Source organism: Pelmatolapia mariae, linkage group LG13 (assembly GCF_036321145.2).
Source record: "Pelmatolapia mariae isolate MD_Pm_ZW linkage group LG13, Pm_UMD_F_2, whole genome shotgun sequence".
In the NCBI taxonomy this organism is placed as follows: Eukaryota; Metazoa; Chordata; class Actinopteri; order Cichliformes; family Cichlidae; genus Pelmatolapia; species Pelmatolapia mariae.
In genome coordinates this window covers 2,596,768-2,620,809 of record NC_086238.1, presented here as the reverse complement: position 1 = coordinate 2,620,809, position 24,042 = coordinate 2,596,768, and the positions used below count along the sequence as shown (strand labels likewise).

General features: G+C 38.6%; 3 protein-coding genes across 5 annotated transcripts; all 3 read left to right on the top strand.

The window, feature by feature from the left end:
• The first annotated feature begins 4,131 nt into the window (after positions 1 to 4,131).
• Positions 4,132 to 12,168, top strand: slc17a5 (solute carrier family 17 member 5). Its single transcript, XM_063491407.1, has 11 exons — positions 4,132 to 4,313; positions 5,596 to 5,792; positions 6,267 to 6,500; positions 6,728 to 6,815; positions 7,108 to 7,194; positions 7,951 to 8,069; positions 8,518 to 8,679; positions 9,163 to 9,295; positions 9,404 to 9,551; positions 9,951 to 10,041; positions 10,597 to 12,168. Exons 1-11 carry the CDS (start codon positions 4,229 to 4,231, stop codon positions 10,732 to 10,734), a joined length of 1,482 nt encoding a protein of 493 aa, XP_063347477.1. The 5' UTR covers positions 4,132 to 4,228; the 3' UTR covers positions 10,735 to 12,168.
• Positions 12,169 to 13,370: 1,202 nt separating this feature from the next.
• eef1a1a (eukaryotic translation elongation factor 1 alpha 1a) lies at positions 13,371 to 18,313 on the top strand. Of its 3 annotated transcripts, none has more exons than XM_063492182.1 (8): positions 13,371 to 13,494; positions 14,790 to 14,970; positions 15,154 to 15,333; positions 15,602 to 15,898; positions 16,341 to 16,491; positions 16,655 to 16,911; positions 17,141 to 17,375; positions 17,501 to 18,313. In XM_063492182.1, exons 2-8 carry the CDS (start codon positions 14,827 to 14,829, stop codon positions 17,623 to 17,625), a joined length of 1,389 nt encoding a protein of 462 aa, XP_063348252.1. In that variant the 5' UTR covers positions 13,371 to 13,494; positions 14,790 to 14,826; the 3' UTR covers positions 17,626 to 18,313. The 3 variants fall into 3 exon arrangements, with proteins under 3 accessions (XP_063348252.1, XP_063348253.1, XP_063348254.1); XM_063492183.1 differs by having other exon boundaries at positions 13,376 to 13,494; positions 14,794 to 14,970; XM_063492184.1 differs by lacking the exon at positions 13,371 to 13,494 and adding an exon at positions 13,551 to 13,675.
• Positions 18,314 to 19,208: 895 nt separating this feature from the next.
• cgasa (cyclic GMP-AMP synthase a) lies at positions 19,209 to 23,145 on the top strand. Its single transcript, XM_063491825.1, has 5 exons — positions 19,209 to 19,750; positions 19,848 to 20,061; positions 20,257 to 20,514; positions 21,001 to 21,100; positions 22,549 to 23,145. Exons 1-5 carry the CDS (start codon positions 19,214 to 19,216, stop codon positions 22,892 to 22,894), a joined length of 1,455 nt encoding a protein of 484 aa, XP_063347895.1. The 5' UTR covers positions 19,209 to 19,213; the 3' UTR covers positions 22,895 to 23,145.
• Positions 23,146 to 24,042: the final 897 nt, after the last annotated feature.

The window sequence follows — 24,042 nt, the reverse complement described above, 5'->3', positions numbered from 1 at the left end:
AAAACAAAAGTTTAAAGTTCAAGTGTTACGAATCTCATGTTTTAATATTGAAATTGTTGTAAATCTAGCGTGTCTCCTCTGTGTAATGACAATTAATTTGAGTAAATATACAGAAAGTCACGTGATACAGCAGTCTGTGAAACATGTTTGGTTTTGGGGATTGTTAGGTGAGATCAAACCAGGATTCAATGCATTTTTATGTTTTAAAGCAATCTTTGATGGTTTTTATCTCGAACTTGGACAGGTTTCATCATGCTGTGATGATAGCTCTGAGTCATCATCATGATCTTCTTTAGAAAAATGTTTTTTGGTATTCATCTGAAGAAATAATGTCCTCCGATTGTCATATTTATTGTGCAAGGAAACTACTTCTTTGACCTTTTCATGTTCATATGTTTTACATTAGTTTGTCTGGTGCAGGGATTACAGCACAAAAACTGGAAAACGTTTTTCAGGCACTAATAATAAGCAAGCTGTTGTGTCCAGCGTCTGACTCTAATAGAATAAGAGACTCGGTCAATGAGGAGCACGATGGAAGAAACTCTTTAGTTGTGATAACTGACTGAGGTTAGATTATTATCTGGGCAAAGCAACTGCTGCACAACCTCACAAACGCTAGAAATTAATTTCTCTAACATGTGTATGCATTCATGGTAAAAAGGTTCTAAGGTTTATATGTATCAGGACATAATGAAAAAATCATCTGGTCCTCACCAGGTTCCAACAATATTTAAACACAACCTCAGGTGAACAGCAACATTATAGACTACCCTGTATTGTTATTTATTTGACAAAAAACAAGCCAAAATACTAAATGCACCCCACAATTCAGCAGTAAAACCACATTTAGCAGCAATAATTTGAATTAACTGTTTTCTGTATGACTGTATCATGGCTGTATGACTCTTCTTTACAATGTTGCTTCAGTTCGTTGAGACTTGCAGGCATTCATTCGTACATAGCTCTTCATATAAGTTTCACCACAGCATATCAATCAGATGAGGTCTGGACTCTCACTGGGCCATTGCAAAACATTGATTCTTGTCTTTTCTTCCTGGCAACCGTTCCAAACAAACCATTCTTGTTCAGTCTTTTTTGTCAGCCTTTTTCTAGTTCTGCAGTCATGAACTCTAACATTTAACATGCTAACTGTTGCCTGTAGAGTCTGAGATGGAAGCCTTTTTTGTAGTTTCTCTGACCTTGGGTTGAATTTGCAAGGATGTTCACTCTTAGAAAGCTTGATTATGTGAACAATCCATCTCACTGTAGCATGATGGACTTTGAAGTGTTTAAAATGGCTTTGTAATCTTTCCCAGCTTCAGGCATCCAAAGTGCCCAAAGTTTACTATGCATGGTCACACTTGCTGATGGTCACTTAGTCAACTGCACTTAATCATCAGCATCTGGCTGCGTCATCCTGCTTCTGTACGGAAGCACTGTGTCATGACATGTAAAACTTTAGAATTAAAAGAGGGTGCACTTGCTTTTTTACCATGACTGCATGTGGTATATGGGAGTTTTTATCTTGAATGAGAAGCGAATGATTTCTGGGCATCTGTGTAAAAAAACACTCAAACTGAGAAATAGGTAAAAAAGTATCCAGGTTTTGAACCGGTGGTTAACAAGCTGCTCTTTTCAGTAATTGTTAATGGTTCTTCACTACACTTTAAGCATATATCTTTGTCCTTAGAGGAAGGAACTATACGGTGTATTTGCTTTCCAGAGTCCCAAGCAGGTTAATCCAGTCATACTTGCAGTTTTGGTCCTCTAAACTATTACAAACATCTTGCACTATGACAATGCCTCAAACTAATAGCCTCATATTACTCAACAGTCTCTGACATATGTGTCATTGGTGGAAGTAAAAATAATACAACCTTTTAAAAAATGCTTAAGTATGATCAAGTATCAGCAGCAAAAATACTTAAATAATAAAAGCAGAAAACGTAAGTAAACTGCCAGCGTACGTCTTCCTTTTTATGTGACAATGAATAAAAAGATTTTTGCCTGCATACAAAAACTTACTTTACTTAGCAAACATGATTTGCCATTGGTCTACAGCAAACCTGTTTTCTCCTGCAATAAACATTCAATTTGATCTTAGCTTTATAAGTGATAAACTGGATTTTCTAAAACAAATAAACTTACTAATCTACCTTAATATAGTTTAGCTATGTTTCAAACATGATCATATTTAAACCTGTAATTAAATAATATATAATAACTAGCTAGCAATGTTGCCTGGTTCCCTGGCTGGGGCCTTTCTGTGTTGTAGTTTGTATGCTGTTGCTCTGGCTTCCTCCCACAGTCCAAATACATGCATGATAAGTTTATTGGTGAGTCTAAATTGTGCTTTACGTGTGAAGTGCTTTAAAGTGGTTTAAGTGTATACATATCTAGCCTTAAAAGCTTGAAAAAAGAAGGAAACTGGAGTTTTTTTTTAAAAAGTGCACCTCTCATCCAAGAGGTTTTTTCGTTTCAAAAGGTTAGTGGGTCCCAGGTTGCAGTGGAGGTTCCCTTTGAAGGTTGTCCTGAGGGTTGCTGACCCATTGTTATTTATGTGATTTATCACATGATCCATGAGGTGTTAAAAAAAGAGGCATGTGTCGTTGCCATCACTGTGAGAATCAGTGTGAGACCTTACCAACCCCATTATTTATGGTTACTTACAGAAAAAACTACAGATAAAGGTTTTGTGCCACTGACAGTAGACTATGAGTAAAGTGAACAGAAGATGTAACATCATTTTTCTTAGCCTGTTTTACTGTTTTGTTAATGAAGGCCATGTGTTAAGAATAACTTATTTGCTCTTAAACAGATCATTTGGATGGTTGTTTTTTATAGGTCAGCCCTCTTGAAATCAGATTGGGGCTGTATATGGCCTATGAACCGACAACAAAGCATTCACAATTAGATTTTATTATTAGTTTAAAGCTTTATTTAACTTAATTCAATTTTTTCAGTCTACTTTAGATTAGTTTGTTTTCAGATTAGATTCACATTAGATGCTTGTTTCTATGTAGCTTTTATTATTTGAAAATGTCTATTTTAGTTTAGATTTTATTTATCTTCTTCAGTATTATGATGTTTGTGTGGTATTTGTCACCAGCAAGATTTAAGAAGTTAAGAACAGGCATTACAACAAAAACACAACAATTCATGTCAACTCAGTTTGCACAAAAAAATTAACAAATTGGACCACAGTGACACAGACTAAAATTAAGGGCAATTCCTGTTTATTTTAATTTACATGAAGGCATTTGCAAGAGTATATGCATGTATGGTGATGTGCTCCCTGAGGGTGTTTTACTAAAACTAAACAAACAAATACTGCCCATATATTTAACCACCTACTCCAGCGTCATTGTGGTATTTTAAAATGCTGTATCATCAGCTTGAAACAGACTGACTTCCTCTGAGCGCCTTGCTCATCTTACATTGATAACCACTGGTTATCAATAAAGAAGATAACTTAAAATTACTGGGTAATCATTCATGTGTGGATTCAAGTACCAAAACTGATACATAATCTGTTTTAATATTACTATTTAATATTTGTATTTTCAATGTGGTTGTTATCAAAGGCAAGTATTTATTTTTGGATGAAATATGACTGAAAAAGTCGACTTCCCTTTTCGATGGAGCTTAGTGTCACGTCATGCATATTCAGCCATGTATAAGTCGACTTGACTACATTTCTTTTTTATATTAAAAAGAAACGTCATTGTGGTGTCTAAAAAATTAATCAGCCTGAAACGCACCAGCTTCGTCAAAACGTTGCTGTTCTTTTTTTTAAAAAAATAAAATGAACTGATATTGTAAATAATTAATTATGTATTATTTATTTGCGAGTTTAGTCAATTATTTAATGATGTATTTATTTATTTCAGTTTGACACTCTTGCTCTTGGCACTCCATACATTAGCTTTCACTTGAGCTTAGAGCTTAGAATCAAGATTCAGTCACAAAACGAATTAATTCAAGCACTTTACGCCCCTGTCTCTGCTACAGATTGCATGTCGCTCAGTGACTGGGTGAAAGTTTTTTACAGCACCTCCTCAGCACCTTCACTTGAATAAAACGATCTCTTCCGGTCCGGTGATTAACGTCACGTGACGGGTAGTTGCCGAGTCGAGCTCAGCTGACAGGCTCCAGGGAAGTTAGCTTTCAGTAGCTGTTTGTTTGTGATGCGGTAAAGCAATTCAATTAAAAGCTGATATTAAAAAAAATGGAGCGGTACGGGTCGGACGTGGAGGTCGACGAGACGAGGACTCCGCTGATTCGCCGGGGACGCGAAGAAGAAGTCCAGAAAGGTGAAAGAAAAAACCAAAGCATTCAGCTAACGGTGCTGGCGCTTCGGTCGTTTTGTGCAGCATATGTTTGTAAGAAGCCGCGCTGTTTAACTGGGAAGAGGCAAGAAAGCGGTAACCTTCTTAGGTTGATGTTTTCCAACGTAAAGACACATACTAACAACCTGAACAGCACAATTTTATCGCTAAAGTGGCTGGTATGTCTGACTGCAGTGTAAACCTTAAATTTAGAGTCGTCACTAATACAGCTGTCATTATAGAAGGGTTGATTTACTGAATTAACCAGCTGAGTGTGCATTTTTGGGCGTTCATGGTGTTATGCCATCTAAGACCTTTAAGTTGGTCATCCACACCTGTGTGTAAATGCACTTTATCTTTTAATGAGCATCGGTCACGAGGTTAGGGACGTCTGCCCTGGAATCGTATCATGAGACGTGTCTCTATGATATTTGAGTCATGCCATACCTGCACACCCACAGTCAGCTCGAAGGAAAAACAGGTTTTAATTTAATGCAGTGGTTTAGCTCTGAGAAACTGTGCATGCAGTGAACTCACAGTCATGACAGAACTGACAGGGCAAGTTTAGGTTTACCAAATGTAAACAGGATTTACTGACATAAGCTCTGTATCATTTTGGATAAGTTAACTGGGTAATCGGCTAGATAAAGGAGACCCATTTTAACAGTGACAGTGGTGTGTACTATCAGTCATATCAGCAGGTAGTTGTACTGTATGCAAACTAAATAGACTGATTAAATGGTGAAGTGTAGTTATGAAAATAAGGTTGTGCTACAAGTTGGAGAGCTTTAATGTTGTTGTTAGGTTTGGCTTGTCATTTACTCATTTTAAGGTTGATGGTTTAATCCCCGGTTGCTACATTCTTTCTGCCAAAGCATCGTTGGGGAACGAATCCAGAGTTGCTTAGTTATGAAAATAAGACTTAGAATTTTGAGATTTGATGGTATTATTAGAGCTGACTTACAGATGGGGCTGAGACAGGATACCAATGCAGAAATGTATGATGATGCATTATCAACATGCTGATGCTAGAAATTGATATTATTTATTTAAAATAAACTCATTAGAATCATTACTTAAAGGATATTCCAATTCAATTATAATAATACAAAAGCACAGCATAAAAATATGAAAGGTTTTTGAGATTTGACTTATTAGGATTATGTTGTGCTCCTTTTGTTACACAGATGTTGTGATATTGTTGTATTAATACACAGACCATACGTGCAAACAGATGATTCACACTGCTGTCGTTTCTGTCCCTCAGCTCCAGCATGCGGTTCATCACGCTACACCCTGGCATTGCTTTCCTCTTATGGCTTCTTTGTAGTCTATTCCTTGAGGGTAAACCTCAGTGTGGCGATGGTGGACATGCTCAACAACACCCACCAATCAACCCACAACCACAGCGGCACAGTGTGCCCTGGCCGTGCCGACCCTGCAGTTCGCAAACACAATCACACGGTGAGCAGGAATTTGACTTTAATCCCACTTTAAAGTGTTTCGTCCATAGGTTTAGTCAATTTTAATAAAGTAACAATGTAGCTTGGGAGTATGTTTGCCACCTAAAATCTTTCTAGGTCCTGAAGTTAGATTTAAATGCAAACCAGGTATATAAACCTGTTGGATTCTCAGTGAAAGTCAGTAAGTCCGTTCACAAACGGTCTTACTGTTGGTGTATAATTTCATGTACATGTAAAGGTAACATGTTACTGATGGTACTGATAAGATTTTAAAGTTTAAGGAGTTACTATTATTTGCAGGCTCCTAATTTTTATCATGTGTGTCTGTAGGAAAAAAAAACATACATTAGGCAGAATTATGTGAACGGGGAAACGTAGTTGGCATCCAAGACTCAGTACTTTGTAAGTCTTGACTGACATGATATCAATACCTTAAGCCCTGAAGTCCTAAAGTTTCTAATCTATCCCCTCACAGGCCAGTGTTTACAACTGGGACTCAGAAACACAGGGATGGATCCTGGGCTCTTTTTTCTACGGGTACATCCTGACACAAGTCCCTGGGGGCTACCTCGCTGGCCGCTTTGGACCAAAATGGCTGATGGGCTTTGGGATCCTGGGGACTGTAATTTTTACACTGCTTACCCCTGTGGCTGCTGACCTGGGTGCAGGCTACCTCATTGCTGTCAGAGTGCTGGAGGGGATTGGCGAGGTAGGGGATCAGAATGAAGACGTTGAAAACGGAGCTGAATTCATTTGTGCAGACCTGTTTTATGAACCATAATCACTATCTGTCCTGCAGCCATAAGATTTGCAAATGGCAATAAAATTCATGTGACAGTCCTGAAATGGTTTCCAGGAATAGTTAAGCTAATATTTGGCTATGCTTAAGTGTCATCCGTGCACTTCTCTTAATGTTCCTGTTGTGTTTGTCCTCAGGGTGTTACATTCCCAGCAATGTACACCATGTGGGCAGCCTGGGCCCCACCGCTGGAGAGGAGCCGACTTCTCACCATTTCCTACATTGGTAAGACGGCGGCAAGAGCTACACTGTCAACATAAAGACAAATTGCACTTTTAGCCTATTTTATGCATTTTTTTTTTTTAACTTCAGTCTACAGTTGAGCACTTGAAAAATATTACATTAAGTAAAATATGGACACTTGGCCACACTAACCTTTATCATGAATATTTAAGCTGCTGGGCTTAGGCTTTTCTTGCAGACCAGCATCTGTCCTTTAACTATTAGTGTCCACCTGTCACTTTCTGTTTGTTCTTTCTTCAGTAGTTACACAAACCTACTTCTTTTCTCTTCCCAGGAGCACAGCTGGGGACAGTAATAAGTCTCCCTGTATCTGGTGAAATCATCTTTTACCTGGACTGGACCTATGTCTTCTATATATTTGGTAATACATGTAAATTTTACTATTGACAGTCGAGTTTAGGAAGATTTGTTTTACAGGAAAAAAAAAATCATTCTTAGTCTCACAGTTACTTTGTGCGGTAGTTGCTCTAAGAGGTGTTTTGTACAAATTTTACCTCAACCTGATTTCATATTTTGTTTATGTGAGTTATTTTTAACAGATTTGTCAGTTTGCTGTTCTAAATAATAACAACATTCTTTGATAATGGTTGGTATTGTGAATTCGTCAGTGATTAATTTGCTAAAAACTCTGTTGAATTTACATTGCAGGTAATTTTTAAAAATCTTGTCTTATGTAAACATGCTATAATGCCTAACACATACTGTCAGTTATGCTTAAAGAGGTTCTTACGTATCAGTCTGAACTCAAATGACTTGTTTGTTGATTAGTCAGCACTACTTCGCAGTGCTGTTTAGCAGCTGTCTCTAGCATCTGTTCCTCTTTGACAGTGGAAACAATTTAGAAAATGGGAAGAAGAAAATGTATGCATAAATGGAAACAATGCAGAGGTCTGACTTTTTTTAAATTGAAGCTTTTACTTCTACCAAACATATGTCAGATATAAAAGTCCCTTAAGGCAAGACAGAGATAATGAGATACTCAGACCTCAGTTCAGTTTCAGGAACAGACAACCAAACCACATTCCACATATTTGCTTACTGGATAAAGGCACTCATATGATGGAGGATTTATGCTGGATGAACGTAGGTCACCAGTGTTGCTTTGTGGTTTGCTCAGGTGCTGTCGGGCTGGTGTGGTTCGTCCTGTGGGCTTTTTTCGTCTTTGACAGCCCGAATACCCATCCACGAATATCAGAGCAGGAGAGACTCTATATCACCTCCTCGCTCAAGAATGAGGTAACAGTAATAACATGATAACAGGTTGTAAATTTTAAAAAAAGAAGCAAATTCTCTTACATTAAAGAACAGCTTTAATATACACTTACTGCATTGCTTTTAGTGCTTGCTGCAGCGCACTTGCAGGCATTTCCGGTCCAGTACAGTTATGTGATTCTAATGTTACATAATATCGGTGTATTTCAGCATTTTACTTTCTTATCTCTTTGTCAAAATACCTGTCATGAATCTGCATTACTGGCACTGCGATGGTGAGCATGTAGCGGCTGGGAGCCCTAGTATGGCTTTAAAGCTTCATCAGGACAGCAGTGACATTTTTGCGCAGATTCATCTTTTGTTTAGTCTTCGGTGAACATCAAGGTTGTTGTTTCAGATGTGTTTTCGAAGAAATTCTAATGAACTTCTTCTGTTATTTCTTCGTCCTACTTCTACATTCGCTTTGGTCCAGCTGTCCACCTCGGCGAGCAACATCCCCTGGCGATCCATAGTGACTTCGATGCCACTGTTTGCCATTGTTGTGGCTCACTTCTCTTACAACTGGACCTTCTACACCCTCCTCACTCTGCTGCCAACCTACATGAGTGACATCCTGGGATTTAGCATACAGCAGGTGAGAAACCACATTAGTTTAAATCAATACCAGAGTGACTTTAAAGAGGACGCCCTCATTTTAAGTTGATTTTTATTTGATTTTTTAAAATTCTGGAACTCTAGAGTATGAGTCCCCTTAAAAAAATGTATGTGTATTATTTATATGAAGCTCTTATGGAGCCTTTTGATCACAGGGATTGTAAATGCATACACTAACCTCTATATTTGACACTTTAGCCATGTTTCATAGGAAAAGCCAAAACTGCAATAGTAAATATTTAACAGAAAATATAGAAAAGCACAATAGATCCCCTTTAAACTAGGGACAAAAGGTTAGTTTGTTTAGAGCTCCAGGGAGATGAACCAGTAAAGTAGAAATGACTAACTGCAATACTAAAGCATTCAGCATCCTTGGTTAATCGTTCTCTTCTGAGAGTACATGAAAAAGTAAAAAATAATGTCTCCCAGTAATGAAATGATTGTAATTGTCTGTTCCCAACAGAATGGTTTTCTGTCGGCTCTGCCTTACCTGGGATGTGCTGTGGTCGCTGTGCTGAGCGGCCAAATTGCCGACTATCTGCGAGAGACCCGCAAATACCGCACTATCATTGTCAGGAAGTCCTTCACCCTCATTGGTAATTCATGACAGTCACTGCTGAATCCTCGACTTTTAACTGACTGCAGGCTCTTGGCATCAAAAATATTACCAGTATTGCTACTTCACAGTTGTGTTGTTTCTGTAGGGATGATTGGGCCAGCAGTGTTCCTGGTGGCAGCAGGTTATACAGGCTGTGACTACACCTTGGCTGTGACCTTCCTCACCATCTCCTCTTCTCTCGGAGGAGTGTCAGCATCTGGCTTCAACATCAACCACCTCGACATTGCTCCTTCGTAAGAATAACACCTCAGAAAACTGTTGGATACTACTAGTACTACTACTGATGATGATGATGATGATGATGATGATGATGATAATAATAATACTTAAGTCATTTTAATTTTGAATCATTTTAATTGTGAAGATGAGAGATGATGGTTATAAATGTGTAAATATTTGTGTAATTCAGTGTATCTTCAGGTTCAGATATCTTTGACATATTGAAGTTTCCCTCTGGCCTTTTGTTATCAGGATAATAATTTTAGGCATCAACATAGACCATGAGATAATGGAGGATATTTCTTTTTATAAATATAATTACATTTCATTATCAGTGTAGCAACATTATGTACTACATAGTGCTTTTATCGGGTTTATTACTCAGGACTTAATGTTTTTATTTGTCTCTTTAGATATGCCGGTATTCTCCTAGGAATCACCAACACCTTTGCCACCATTCCTGGCATGGTGGGACCAGTCATAGCAAGAGCTCTGACTCAGCAGGTAAGAAACATGTTCAGCAATGATGTAACTAGCCAGTCCTTTTTTTTTGTTTCAAAGTAAAGACTGGAGTCTAGATTAAACATATGCATAGAGTACACAGTATCTTTATAGCTGCGAGTAAAGAGGTAATGAATGGTAGCAGTAAACTTTATTGGATTTTAATATGTAGTGTGCTGCTGCTTCATACAAAATGAGGACACTCTGGGTGTCCTGACAGATGGTATCCTTACTTTAGCATAATGCTCCATTTCCTCTGTAATTGGTTTAGTCAGTACAGGATTAAGGTGTTTAAGGTTTGGCCACCAGGGGGCACCAATAGTCCTAGAAAGGTAACTAAGTGTTACATTTGCCTTTCTTATCTCCAAATAGACTGGAGAAGAGCATACTACATACCTGCATGCTATGTTCAGTCAGTTAATCCAAATTATATTAAATTTGTAATCGTATGTAATCATTTTACACCACGCACATGACAATAAAACAGCTTAGTAGTGATATTTAATCAAATAAGAACTTTTCTGTATGTTAACACTAACTGTGCTAATGGTCCTCTAGAACACCATTGAAGAATGGCAGATTGTTTTCTACATTGCTGCTGCCATCGACCTGTTTGGGGCAATATTCTACGCTGTGTTTGGTAAAGGAACAGTGCAGTCCTGGGCTGTCCACACATCCTTCTATCATGCAGACTGAGGCAAGAGACCCTTTCGGGTTAAATTTTCAGATTTGCCCAGTGGGCAAGTTTCAAACATGGGCTCATTCGGTGGGTAATTTAAGGGAGAGATGTGTTCTAGCTGTATTCATCATGGTCAAATAAGTGTGTAAATGCCATGATACCTTGGAAAGATGTTCCTTAATGTGGCTGTGGGTACATGGTCTTGAGACAGATGAGCCCAATGTCGGTGATTTAAAAAAAAAAAAAAAATGTTGTAGCTGTACCTACTCAAATATATTATTTCTCAGAGGAAGAAATCAACATATGCATTCCCAAGAAGTATCAGAGGAAGCTTTCATTATGAAGCCAAACAGGCTTGCTGGTATGTGGAGGGGGCGCAATGAGATGTAGCCAGTTAGTTATGAAGCTACAGGCTGCATAACTAACTATAAAGGTCTGCTAATGTACATCAACTTTGATATTTACAGATATTAACTCATTATAAATAAGCTATGGAAGAAAATCATTCCACTGTAGGTGGTTTTGTGGATTCAACCTGCTACACCGAGTGGTTCCTTTTTACAGAAGGGACAGTTTTAAATGCCTAGGTAAATCCTTAAGTTTTACATCCAGTACACACCGATGCCCACCAAAAGAATTTTTTTTTTTAAAATCTGTTACTTTGTAGCCCATAATGAAGTGCCAGTAGGCTTTTTAGTGAATTTAAAAAATCCCAAACTTTTTAAATTCAGCATTATGACTATACAGTGTACACTTTTTGTTTAGGATGATGCCTTAAAAAGTCTCCAAGCATTTTATCCTTTTTTCTTAGAGAAATGTGCAGTGTCTTGAGTTTTCAGGTTCACAAGCCAACTCTTATTTGAGATAGCAGGATTTAACGTCACACGGGTTATGATCTTTCCAGTCTTAACACTAAGATACCATGCTTTTGGTACCTTATTAATAAAGGGACATGGCTTTGAATTATTCTCCGAATTCTCAGGTATCTTAAATCTTACAAGGATTTAAAGAGATGTTTGTTTACTTTTATATTTTGATTAATCTTATCACATGGAGGCATGTTTCCTCAAGTTTTAAGTGTCAGTGTGGTGATCGCCTTCTTTCAGTGTCAACGACCGATTTATTTTTTTCATCACATTTGCACACATATATTATACATTATGTACAATTTTCTTTCATACATAATCACAGTAAAGAGGTAAATCCAAGCTAAGCTGTAAGGTTAACATTTTGTCTTTGAAATTTCTGAATATTTATGATGTGCCTTACTGCTTAAGTTTAAAAGGGATCAGCAATGCAGGCTCATTCTTTTGAGTTCTTTTTGTTACTGACTTCATTTATTTCAGTTGTTACTGTGCTTTGTTTGCACAGAGAATAAAGGGACTAAATTGTACTGAGTAAAAATCATTGTAAAATTCCTCTTTCAAAACATTTGAGAGAAATGTTTTAAATCGCTGTCGTATAAAGACTTTATTTGCAAATCAGATCTTGTGTTGGGGTATTATTTCTTTATCTCCTAGAACACCTTTCACATTAAGAATAATGTGGTTTTGCGTACTTAATAACTTTAAGTAGCTCAAACTTGCCTAAAAACGAGCCCTACGCGACTTAATCTGCTTTCTCTCCCATCATCTGCCTCCATCTCAACCTGGCATCCTCCTGTCACACACCAACCCTCTGCATGTCTTCCTTCACTGCACCCACAAACCTCTTCTATCCTCTTCTTTTTATTGTTGCCTTTTACGTCATTTCCAAAACGCTCAGCCTGAGCTGTCCCTCTTATTATACTCATTTCTAATCCTCGTCGCTGGTAGCATCCTCTGCCACCTACCACAATCCAATTTCCTAAAAGACTCAAAAAACTTTGAGTTTTCAGCCTTGAGTTGTTTTATTCTAAAGACTAGTAGGCATTAACACCATTACAGACGCACATCAACTACATTTGTGAGGGTTTAGAGCAGGGAAAATGCCAGTTATACTCATGAGAAAAAACATAGGAAAATAAATGGCAAAAAATTAGTCCGGTCAGTGCTCAGGTTAACTGTTTGGTGTGGGTTTAACCCCCATTTCCTGCACCCATTAAGTCAATTCTCTATAGTCACACAATTGTCCTTAAAAGGGGCTACTGCTTAACTAAATATACGTTTAGGCACTATTATTCATGATCAGTTTTGCCTGGAAGTAAAAACATGGAAATATCATTTAACGCCTCTATGTTTAACTGCTATTTTTTAATGCCACTGTACTTTAACGTAATTGGCAGAGACGTTAAGCACATAAGGCTACTTTTAATCCAACTAGAGAGCGTCTGGAAAGGTGAGCCCTTCACCTGCTGCTTACTGCAAACCTTTAAGAGCAGAGCTGTCATTCATTCCTGATATCTCAAAGTCAATTAATGATAGCAAAGCAACAATAACGACAACTGTCTCGTTTATGTATACTATGCCAATTATTAATGAATGCAAAGTCTTGAATTTTAAATGCCCATTTTCCTTCCCTTGAAAAGCCACGATTAAGTTATGCGCCGGGAATTACCGATCATTGAAGCTTTCTGCAGACATATTAGCATATTAACTCGCCGGTGTGTCCGACAATGGATGCTGATATTTGTGCCCTATAATAAACTCGTTTACGGTAACTCGTCGTTGTGATGCTGTGCAACGGCGGGTGCGCGCAATTACGCAACACCCCCGCCTGTCCTGCGAGCTATAACCGGATCAGCGTCTCTCCTCAGCCTATCCGCGCCTGCAGCCAACCTGACACCGGCCAGCTCTCAGGTACGACGCAGTACACGATATAATGCATGAAGTGGACTTATTTTATTTTATCGATTTATTTTTTGATGCCAGTAGTAAATTATCTGGGCCTGTTTTTATTTTTAGCGGTTCTGTGTGTTGGGGATACTGTGATGCAGAGAAGAGGACAGGCGGCTGGTAGTTAATGCGCATCCAGGCTTCAGTAAGCGGGCAGATAACAGAACATGGCGGAGGGTTGACATTTCCGTTAATTCCTTCAGACATTAGATTTACTGCAATACTTTAGATTTTTCTGAAGCTCTGCGTACTATAGGTTTATTGTTTTTTTAACCATCTTTTAGAAGTGACAGCGCACTGCGGCAGCTGCTGTGACGTTATCTGTGAAGGATGAGTTAAACGCGCGCATGTAAATGACTGTCCTTGCACTAAGTTCACCTGAGCAAGATCATGTGGGGATACATATTACAGTTGGATTAAGCTACTTGACGTTCAGCCTGCTGCAGAGTGCATTCAGACTAAATATGTCACACGGGTTTGGTTAAACAAAACTTCGCAGTGCATGTGTGAAGCCTAATGTTCAGGGTCATCACCCCGTCACCTCCACAGAGTCTTTAACAGTACCTGTTTCCCTTTGCGTTAACCTGTGCACAGTGCACTGCAGTGTCTGAGTAATGGCTGCTACACTGTTAGTAGACTAGACCTGACAAAATGGTGGATTCTGGCTGGGAGGGAAGCTGTACTGAGTCTGTGGCTGTGAAAAAGAGGATGGAGCTGTGAAATATCATCTGAGCTACCTGGATGTGTTGGTGCACATCAGAGTGGGGAGAACAGGAGAAGCATGTGGATGTGAAAGAGGAGAGCAGGGGTGTGGATGGATGGAGGGATAGAGAGTAGGAGGGGGAGGAGTGTTGTGTGTTCTGTGCAGTTCACTGATACCCTCCCTAGTCCTCTGAGTCTTCTGAGATGCTAAAGGAAACACTACTGACAATCAAGAGCCTTCTTCTTAGCAAATCTGAGCCCAAGTTACTTTCACTTTCCTCCTTTGAGCAGTATTTTAATGTAATTACAAATTCTTCCTGCACCAGCTCAGATTCCCACTCCAGTATTTTTCCACAGAGCCATGCAATACCTTGAATTTCTGCCTGCATAATGTTGAACCCTATATGGTGTTTAATTACAAACAAGTCTGGGCTATTTTCCACCATCAAAGAATATGTTATTCACTCACAACAAGCCCATTTCAATATATGTCAGTCACAACAACTAGTGCATGAATACATTGCTTCCTGACTGTAACTTAACCCTGGCTTTACCAGACAGACTGCCTCGTGACTTCTGCCACCTCCAGTCATCATGGGAAAGGAGAAACTCCACATCAACATCGTGGTGATTGGCCACGTGGACTCTGGCAAGTCCACCACCACAGGCCACCTTATCTACAAGTGCGGAGGCATTGACAAGAGAACCATCGAGAAGTTTGAAAAGGAAGCTGCTGAGGTAAGGAGACAGGAGAGGAAGATGACCTCTTTAGCTGGCAGCTGCTCTTCGCATATTAAGGCAGAAGCCATACGGCTTAAATAGAAATTAACACAATAGGAGCTGTTTGAGTTTTATATAACATAGAAGAGATTAAGATTGTTTGCAAAAAAGTCTTGAAGGTTAGTGTTGCTTGTGTCCCAGATGGGGAAAGGATCATTCAAGTATGCCTGGGTGCTGGACAAGCTGAAAGCTGAAAGGGAGCGTGGCATTACCATCGACATCTCACTGTGGAAGTTTGAAACTAGCAAATACTACGTGACTATCATTGATGCCCCGGGTCACAGGGACTTCATCAAGAACATGATCACCGGGACCTCTCAGGTGTGTAACACGAGGATGCTAGGCCACTATGAAGTGTATTAGATTCTGTATTGCATGTTTTAAGGTGCTTTTGCAAGCTTGTGTACACAAGAGTGCATCACTTACTATTACATTGAAGTATTTCAGTTGCCATTAGTGACTATAGTAGGTGTTGAATTTGGTATAGAAATTATTACAGTACATTACATTACAGTATTAGCATCCAATAGTGGTAGTATTTCAAGTTTACTGAGGAATCCTACTAAAGCTGCATCCACTGCATTTTTAGGCAGACTGTGCTGTGCTGATTGTGGCAGCTGGCGTGGGAGAGTTCGAAGCAGGTATTTCCAAGAATGGACAGACTCGTGAGCACGCCCTCCTGGCCTACACTCTCGGAGTGAAGCAGCTCATTGTGGGAATCAACAAGATGGACTCTACGGAGCCAAACTACAGCCAGAAACGTTACGAGGAGATCGTGAAGGAAGTGAGCACCTACATCAAGAAGATTGGCTACAATCCTGACACGGTTGCCTTTGTACCCATTTCAGGCTGGAACGGAGACAACATGCTTGAGCCCAGCCCCAATGTAAGTACTAAAACAAAGCATAGTTATGCAAAAGCCAGAATGCGGCCCATCATTTGAATATTCATTTGTTTGACTAGTGCTGTGGATAGAAAGCTGTAGCTCAATACAGCTGTTGGACAAACTCAAATATGATCTGTCAAAGAATCTAAAGCGAACTTTTTCCATAATTTCCCTTTCAACGGCTATAGATATAAATAAGAAGTATTTTTCTTCAACATGAATCATAGTGGTGGGAGCTAGGGAAAAAAATAAAATGCAACTTTCTGCTAGTTAAATTAACTTATTCATAAGATCAAGATGTGTCATTCATTCATTTAAAAAGTGACTGAAAATGTCCTGGAGGTTAAGAAACCAATAAAATGTTCTGTTATTATTTTCATTTAGAATTGAAATTATTACTGTATAAAATTGTGTATTATTATTTTTTCCTTCTTTCCTCTAGATGACATGGTTTAAGGGATGGAAAATAAATAGGAAGGAAGGTAATGCATCAGGAACTACACTACTGGAGGCTCTGGATGCCATCCAGCCCCCCACCCGTCCAACAGACAAACCTCTACGTCTTCCCCTGCAGGATGTCTACAAGATAGGAGGCAAGTGGTGTACAAATAACATATGGATAAACTTTTAAGATACTTTGGGAATAAAGGATAGTTGTGACATTTCAAAACATGGAAAACCAGATACCTTTTTCTGTAGAGAACTGAAACATTTTGATTTTCATTTTAATATCCTTTACTCTGACCTCTTTTGCAGGAATTGGAACAGTCCCCGTAGGTCGTGTGGAAACGGGATTACTGAAGCCTGGAATGGTGGTGACATTTGCCCCTGTCAATGTGACTACCGAGGTCAAGTCTGTAGAAATGCACCATGAGGCACTGAGCGAAGCCCTACCCGGTGACAACGTTGGCTTTAATGTCAAGAACGTATCTGTCAAGGATATTCGCCGTGGCAATGTTGCTGGTGACAGCAAGAATGACCCACCACAGGAAGCTGCCAACTTTACTGCTCAGGTAGATACAAGATTTGGATGTAAAAAATCCAATTATAGTAGAACGAGCACATGACTTAACAAATTCATCTCCATCTAATGTCAGAACTATTTATATTCTCAATCCTCAAGGCAGACAAGAATGTGTTCAAATAAGACAGCAGAAAAACTAGAAATTAAAAAAAAACAAAACAAGAAAGCATTTTTTGCGCTTATTAATAAGGCACTGATGTTGTCCCTTTGCTTTGCAGGTGATCATCCTCAACCACCCAGGCCAGATCAGCGCAGGTTATGCTCCCGTGCTGGACTGTCACACTGCTCACATTGCTTGCAAGTTTGCAGAGCTCAAAGAAAAGATTGATCGCCGCTCTGGCAAGAAGCTGGAGGACAACCCTAAATCCCTAAAATCTGGAGATGCTGCAATTGTAGATATGATCCCTGGCAAACCAATGTGTGTCGAGAGCTTCTCTGAGTACCCTCCCCTTGGTGAGTTCAAGTAGTTCCAAGAATTTCAAGAGCTTCCCTCATCAAAAGGCATTGTGGCTCCACTTTGAAGTCATGCCATATTTTATGATGAACTCAAACGTCTTTTATTCTTCTTCACTTTGCAGGTCGTTTTGCAGTGCGTGACATGCGTCAGACTGTGGCTGTCGGCGTGATTAAAGGTGTGGAGAAAAAGGTCTCCACTACTGGTAAAGTCACCAAGTCTGCCCAGAAGGCCCAGAGGAACAAATGAATGTTGTGCTACTCTGCCGACCCCAAGGTCTCCCAAGGCAGGACATCAGTCATCCAACTTCATCCTAGAATTGGCTACTTCAACTTAATAATTAAAGACTGGTTAATCATCACAATGCATCGCAAAAGCATTCGAAGGAAAGAAAAACACTTAGATCTTTAGTCATTGAGGCAGCACTACTCCTGGTTCCATTTCAGTGGTTAAATTACCATTAAGTACAGTGTAACATCAACATGTTTCAAATGTGTGCACTGTTGATTCGCGTCATGGAAACACCATTCTGTGCTATTTAGACATCAAATAATTAGAGATACTGCAACCTATCACCTCTCTAGTTCAATGGAGTGTAGGTTCTGAACCCTTTACGTGATATTATATGTTGTCCTGCTTTTAGTGTTTGTTTGCAACTATATGGCGCTCTCTAGGAGCAAGAAGTCATAACTATGTCCTTCTGTGTAGTGGAGTAGTAGAGAATTTGTTCTGTTTAAGCTTTAAAAAGAACTTAAAACAAAAAAGGTCAAAATTGTCCTCCCAGGACTCTAGTCCACATGTGGACTCTTAAAGCACTTTGATTGGCATTTTGCTAATTTTGCACTTGCACTTGTAGTTTAAATTGGCATTAAGCTATAGCACCTTATTGTAAGATGGCACGAGCCTCTTTGTAACATTAAACATATTTCAACCAAAATGTGCTGCCTTGAGGAGTTTTTTCCCCCTTGTGTGAAAAGCTGTGAGAGCAACAGTTGTGTCGAAGTTTAAGATCCTTAAAATATGAAACATAATATCTGCAATACACATTTCTATCCACAAGATGTAGCTATTGATATAGAAATAAAAGAGAAACTAATAAAAATTTCAAACAAAGATCAAGTTTATAAACTTGCAGTCACAGTGCTGTGTCAGCACCTTAGAAGGCTATAGCCTTACCCTATGGCCAATAGCAATCATCCAGGAAGTAATAAGCCCAGCACTCACCGACTGATTGTGCAATTACGCTATGCTGTGTGTATTGTGTAAGTGAGGACTATGTGGAATAGGACCTTCAGAAAAGTTTTCACTCACAGTCTACATCCGGTGAGTTTGAATACGTCAAAGGCTGAATCAGCAGAAGGGCAGGGTGTCGCAAAGTAAAGGGGTGTGTTCTCATACAATAAAAGGACACACTAAGGATTAATCTTGCCAGACAAGTTCCATTCATCATTACACTGTCATGGCTGGGAGAGGGAAACCGCGCAAGCTAAACAGTCTCGATGCTGAGTGCACTAAAGTAAGTTTTCCTTATTTAACAGAAGGGAAGCAGAGTGAAAACAAAACGAAACAGAAACCAAAGAAAGCGGAGCAGAAAAATCCAAACAAAGCTGAAGAAAAGTTGCCTCCTGACAGTACCAGAAGAAAATCTCAAGACAGCAGAGCGGGGAGAACTGCTACCAGGACCAAGTCAACAGAACAATGTCCAGTGGCGAAACTGAAGACAAAGGAAATTCCAAAAGCCGCAAGAACAAAAACCTGTTCTGACATGGCAAAATCACAAGGACTTGAAGAGGAAGTAAAGCCAAACCCACGTGTTAGGAAGGCCAAACCATCAGAAATGACTGAGATACAGCTAAAAGATCCTACAGAGGATTCTGTGGACACTGTCAAAGCAAAAGCCTGTGGCACCAAGCAAAAATTAAAAGAACAACATCCGGCAGCAAAGATGCAAAATGAGCAATATTTTGAGAAGATACCAAAGGCAGAGCAACAGACTCGAAAGAATGCAAGAGAGGCTTCAGAACAGACCACAAAAACCAAAATATGTGCTGGCAAAGCCAAATCACCACCAGCAAAAGCCCGTGGTGTCAAGCCAAAAGTAGAAGTACAATCTGCTGTGCAGGATACAAAGGTTTCACCAGGAAAATCTCAGGACTTAAAAAGGAAAGACATGACCGAAGAAAAAGCTTCAACAGATTATATCCTTAAGGAAACTCTGAAAAAAATGAAAATTAAGATGATTGACAAAGCAAACGCAGCAGAAGTCATAAATGCGATAATACAAAATATAATCAATCATTTAAAACAAAATACATTAAGCTTCAATGACGTACAAGAACCCCTAAAAACAGGAAGCTACTATGAAAATCTAAAGGTAAGGTTTTACACTCTGAGTTCCCGCAATTAACTCAGGACAGGATTTGTGGTAAGAAATGCACTCCAATCTGATGTATGACTTGTATGTTGCACAGATTTGTAATCCTGATGAATTTGACGTCATGCTGCCCATCTTGGTTGATCGGGTTCAACTTGAACCATTTGGAAATGATGGCGCATTTTACAGTGTGGAATTAAAACGTGGCCAGAAGAATCTGGAAAAATTTCTAGAAAATGGCATTTTATCTGCTACCAAGATGCTCAATGAGTTCAGGGAAGAAGTGAAGAAATGTGTCAAGAATTTTACTGGTGAGTATCAAAGTTTAAGCTAGTTTTAGTGACATTTCAATTTTACAGTAAAAGAGGGCCTGAGGAAGAATTCAATTTGACAAGGCCTTTAATTTAACATGCTTATTTATCTACGCCTTCTATATTGTAACGTATTAATATACAGCAGCCATTACCATAGAATGTCTGGAGTTAGGTTTTTATTTGTTCTTTCAGAATGGAAGGTGGACAAGAAGAAAAAAGGCTGTCCAGCAGTGACCCTGACCACACATATACAATCAGTCCCAATTTCGCTGGATGTTGTTCTCTGCCTTATGGTTAAATCAAGCTGGCCGCCTTTCACAACCGAAGGCCTTAAAATAGAGTGCTGGCTCGGGCGTAAAGTTAAGCAGGATTACAAGCGAGAGCCATATTATCTGGTCCCAAAATATGAGGGCAAGGGTACAGTGGAAAATGATGGGGTCCTTAATAAAGGTAAGTTTAACCTCTCTCAATTAGTGAATAAAAAAACCAAAAAAAACCAAACAACTAATCATAATGTGATTGTGAGCCACTGAACGAAATAGATAAAGTTATTGTTAACTGCAGTAGAAGTGAGAAAGGACACAGTATTATTGGACAACTGAATCCTGGTTAGAATGTTTGTGGCTGACATTGTTGTCAGTGTTGTGCCAAAAAGTCATTTTGAATGTTTCTGTGCGTTTTCATGTGTATTACCGTTGCTTACATTGGTAAATAAAATGTAGTCAACAAGATTTATGAAATGGTTATATATAAAGTAATGGCATAGGGTTTCAGAGGGTTTTGCAGTAATAATGTAGCTACGGTGTAGGTTTCCCACTGAAGCAGAAATCCCCTTTAACACTTGACCAATGTTACTACAGTCAAAATGTGCCATTTTCATGATGGTATAAAAAGCTTAAAATTTCCCTGTTCTCTTCTGTCATCTCTAACATACAGATGTTTGGAGAGTTTCATTCTCTCACATTGAGAAGGCCATCCTGAAAAATCACGGATCAATGAAGACTTGCTGTGAAAAAAGTGGAGAAAACTGCTGCAGGTTACAACAACATGCTTATCACCAAATTATTACTTTCTGGTAGAAAATGAACACAATGGCAAAAAAAATATATTCATCCAACCATTTAGTTTGTTGGTGTTTGGTACATGAGTCCATTAATCCAATTAATTGGATAACTACTTGTCTTATTAATGAGCAATAATAGACATTTAAAAGAGAAAACAGGTCTTTCAAAATGAACTACTAATTAGTTTCCATTTTAAAAATTGCAATGTTTTGAGGTTTAACTGCATAAATCTGTTAAAAAAACAACAACAGAAAGAACGAAACTCTTTCATTGTATTTATGCACCACATTAAATTAAATGTTTTAAAGAAGACATTTTCTTAAATGCAAAAATATATAAATACTTTCAAGTACTCTACGAGTTTTATCTCCTTGATGAGGTAGATTTGTTGTGTGTTCATGTTTTCCGAATTTTTGTGCATCTGTGTGCCTGCGTGTCTTAAGTGTGAGAGGTCAAGCAAAGAGCGAGTTTGTATCTGTAGGCCTTTAAAGGAGAATGTGGTGGCTGCAATGAAGAAAAGCGAGAATATCAGCATTCCATAGTTGATGCAAAGTTTGATGCATACTTTCTGTGCTGCTGAAACAAACGTTATAATGGTGCAGGTGTTACTTAATAGTAATAATACTTCAGTGTCCAGAGTTTTATTGGCCCATGTACATTTTTAATGGCTAGTGAAAAAGCGTTTGTTTATATTCTCAAATATTAATGCAATTTCATTAACACATTTTATATCATTTCACCTTCAATCTGATAAATGTTGTGAAAGCCCTGAAATTAATCTGAAAATGTCCCCCCCTTGCTTGCTGCAGGTATCGGTTTCATGTACGGCTGTCGTCAGCCTTCGTTAAGCTGTATAATTTAAACATGGTATCAGGCTAAGTTAACAGTTTTTCTGCATGTTTTAATACAACTTCTGGAGGCTTACTGGAGATTCATGTTAAACTTTACCAGGTCATCATCATTGCAGCTGTTTGTGTTATCAATGTTTTTGTTGAATACTGGGGGCCTCATAGGTTTAGTGTCGGCAGACTCTGTAGTCATTCGCTGCTCCTAAATACGTTTCTATTACAGGTTTGCTTTTTGTCACAAATGCAGCTGACATGCTCGTATTTCCATGGTAATATGGGTGCGCTACAGAGTCGTGTGTTAAGCTAAGCATCGAAGCAAAGATTTTTTTTTTTATTATCCAATTACTCAATGAATCATTGCAGCTCTATATTAAACACAAACACATACACACACCTATATCTCTAGACACTTATATCCATTTCTATGCACATATACCTATCTCTCAACTCAAGAAAGTAAGCAGGCTGAAGAAAATGTTTGATATTTTTAAGGATTTCTTACCTAATGTCATGTTGTGTACGTTTAATTATCCAAGGTTCCAAAATCTCTGTATCTTTCTCCTTGCACACAGAAAGTCCTGTCTGAAACTCCTAAAGCACCTGCTACATCTGCTGAAGGAAAGGAACTCTTCATTTGACAAGTTTTGCTCTTATCATGCCAAAACTACACTCTTACATGCCTGTTGCTTGCGAACTGATGACAGCAACTGGAGAGCCTCAGACCTGAGCGATTGTTTCCAGCTGCTCCTGCAGGACTTTGAAGGTTACTTGGAAAATGGTGAACTATGCAACTTTTTCATTCCAAGTCAGAACCTGTTCTCTGGTATTAGAGTGTGCAAAGGTCTGTCCGTCGCTATCAGGGAGGAACGTTGGAAAGGCTTTCCTATTTTTAGGGAACAACTTAAAAATGGAAATTAAGTAATGCACATCTGGACTTGTGGTTTTTGTAAGTCCTATAGTGTCTTGATGCATGCGCAATCAAATGCTGCATCCAGATGAACAGAATCAACTTTTTGGGAAGTCCCATTGTGTTTACAATGCCTCAAATAAGCACAGGCAATCCAGCAACTATGCAAATACAATTTGTTTTAGCAATTTCATTGCTTTAGTTTTCGTTATCTTATTTCCCCTTATATCTGTACAGTTGAAACTTTAACTTACAACTTTGAGTTTTGATGTGATTTTGTTGTTTTCTGGTTTGCTCGTAAAATTGAGATTTAGGAGAACAACAACAGAAGTACTATTATGCTTTTCTTATTACATGTTTCTTTATTATATTCTGACTGAATCCTTAATGTATCACTTTATATGGTCAATGAAAAGGTGATGTAATTTGCTGATATATTAAAAACACATTACATTTGTAAGCTTTGTTAACTGACTTTTACTTTATTGTGAAGCCAGACGATACCTCTTATTTGTAAAATATATACCTTAGAATGGCATCTTAACTGGGGCTGAGATAGTCAGCATCCATACACACAACAGCATCTCATGGAGCAGCCAACACAATCTGCAAAGCAAAAAAGAATTCAGCATATACTTGTTTCCATTCATTTCAGATGAGACTGAAAAATAATATCAGAATTCATAACAGAAGTTTATGAAAGCAAATCATCATCTCAGCTGTTTTTTCCACACTGACTGAAGGTGTGTGAGCAGGAAACCCGTCTGCTCACAGGGTAGAAAAAAAGTAGTGATTGAGGACAATAAACTCACAATTTTTCAGCTTGCTTATAACAAGTGCTGACAGGCTCAGTTTTTGAACTTCTATTTTAGATTTAGCTGTCAGACTCACATATCATAGCTGACTCATTAAGTTTTGAAATACACATTTTTATGCAGCATTTGTGCTTAGATTTTTTTTTGAATCAGATCTCCAAGTAAACTGATGTGGTCAGCAAACTAAACATCTTGAGCAAGTAATGCAGACAAGCTGTTGAGCTTAACGCAAACCATCACTTCCTGTTTGAAAAAAAAAGAAAACACATTGTCAAAAGACCTGACTTTTCTCTTTTTCCATGATATTATTATTCCCCCCCCCAAAAAAAAATTATAAGCCTTTA

Coding starts and splice junctions, on each gene's coding strand:
- slc17a5 (XM_063491407.1), top strand. CDS start 4,229: ATGGAGCGGTACGGGTCGGACGTGGAGGTCGACGAGACGAGGACTCCG. Junction 4,314..5,595: donor CGAAGAAGAAGTCCAGAAAG/GTGAAAGAAAAA, acceptor TCTGTCCCTCAG/CTCCAGCATGCGGTTCATCA. Junction 8,070..8,517: donor CCTCCTCGCTCAAGAATGAG/GTAACAGTAATA, acceptor GCTTTGGTCCAG/CTGTCCACCTCGGCGAGCAA.
- eef1a1a (XM_063492182.1), top strand. CDS start 14,827: ATGGGAAAGGAGAAACTCCACATCAACATCGTGGTGATTGGCCACGTG. Junction 16,912..17,140: donor CTGCCAACTTTACTGCTCAG/GTAGATACAAGA, acceptor TTTGCTTTGCAG/GTGATCATCCTCAACCACCC. Junction 17,376..17,500: donor CTCTGAGTACCCTCCCCTTG/GTGAGTTCAAGT, acceptor TTCACTTTGCAG/GTCGTTTTGCAGTGCGTGAC.
- cgasa (XM_063491825.1), top strand. CDS start 19,214: ATGACTGAGATACAGCTAAAAGATCCTACAGAGGATTCTGTGGACACT. Junction 19,751..19,847: donor GCTACTATGAAAATCTAAAG/GTAAGGTTTTAC, acceptor TATGTTGCACAG/ATTTGTAATCCTGATGAATT. Junction 20,515..21,000: donor TGATGGGGTCCTTAATAAAG/GTAAGTTTAACC, acceptor TCTAACATACAG/ATGTTTGGAGAGTTTCATTC.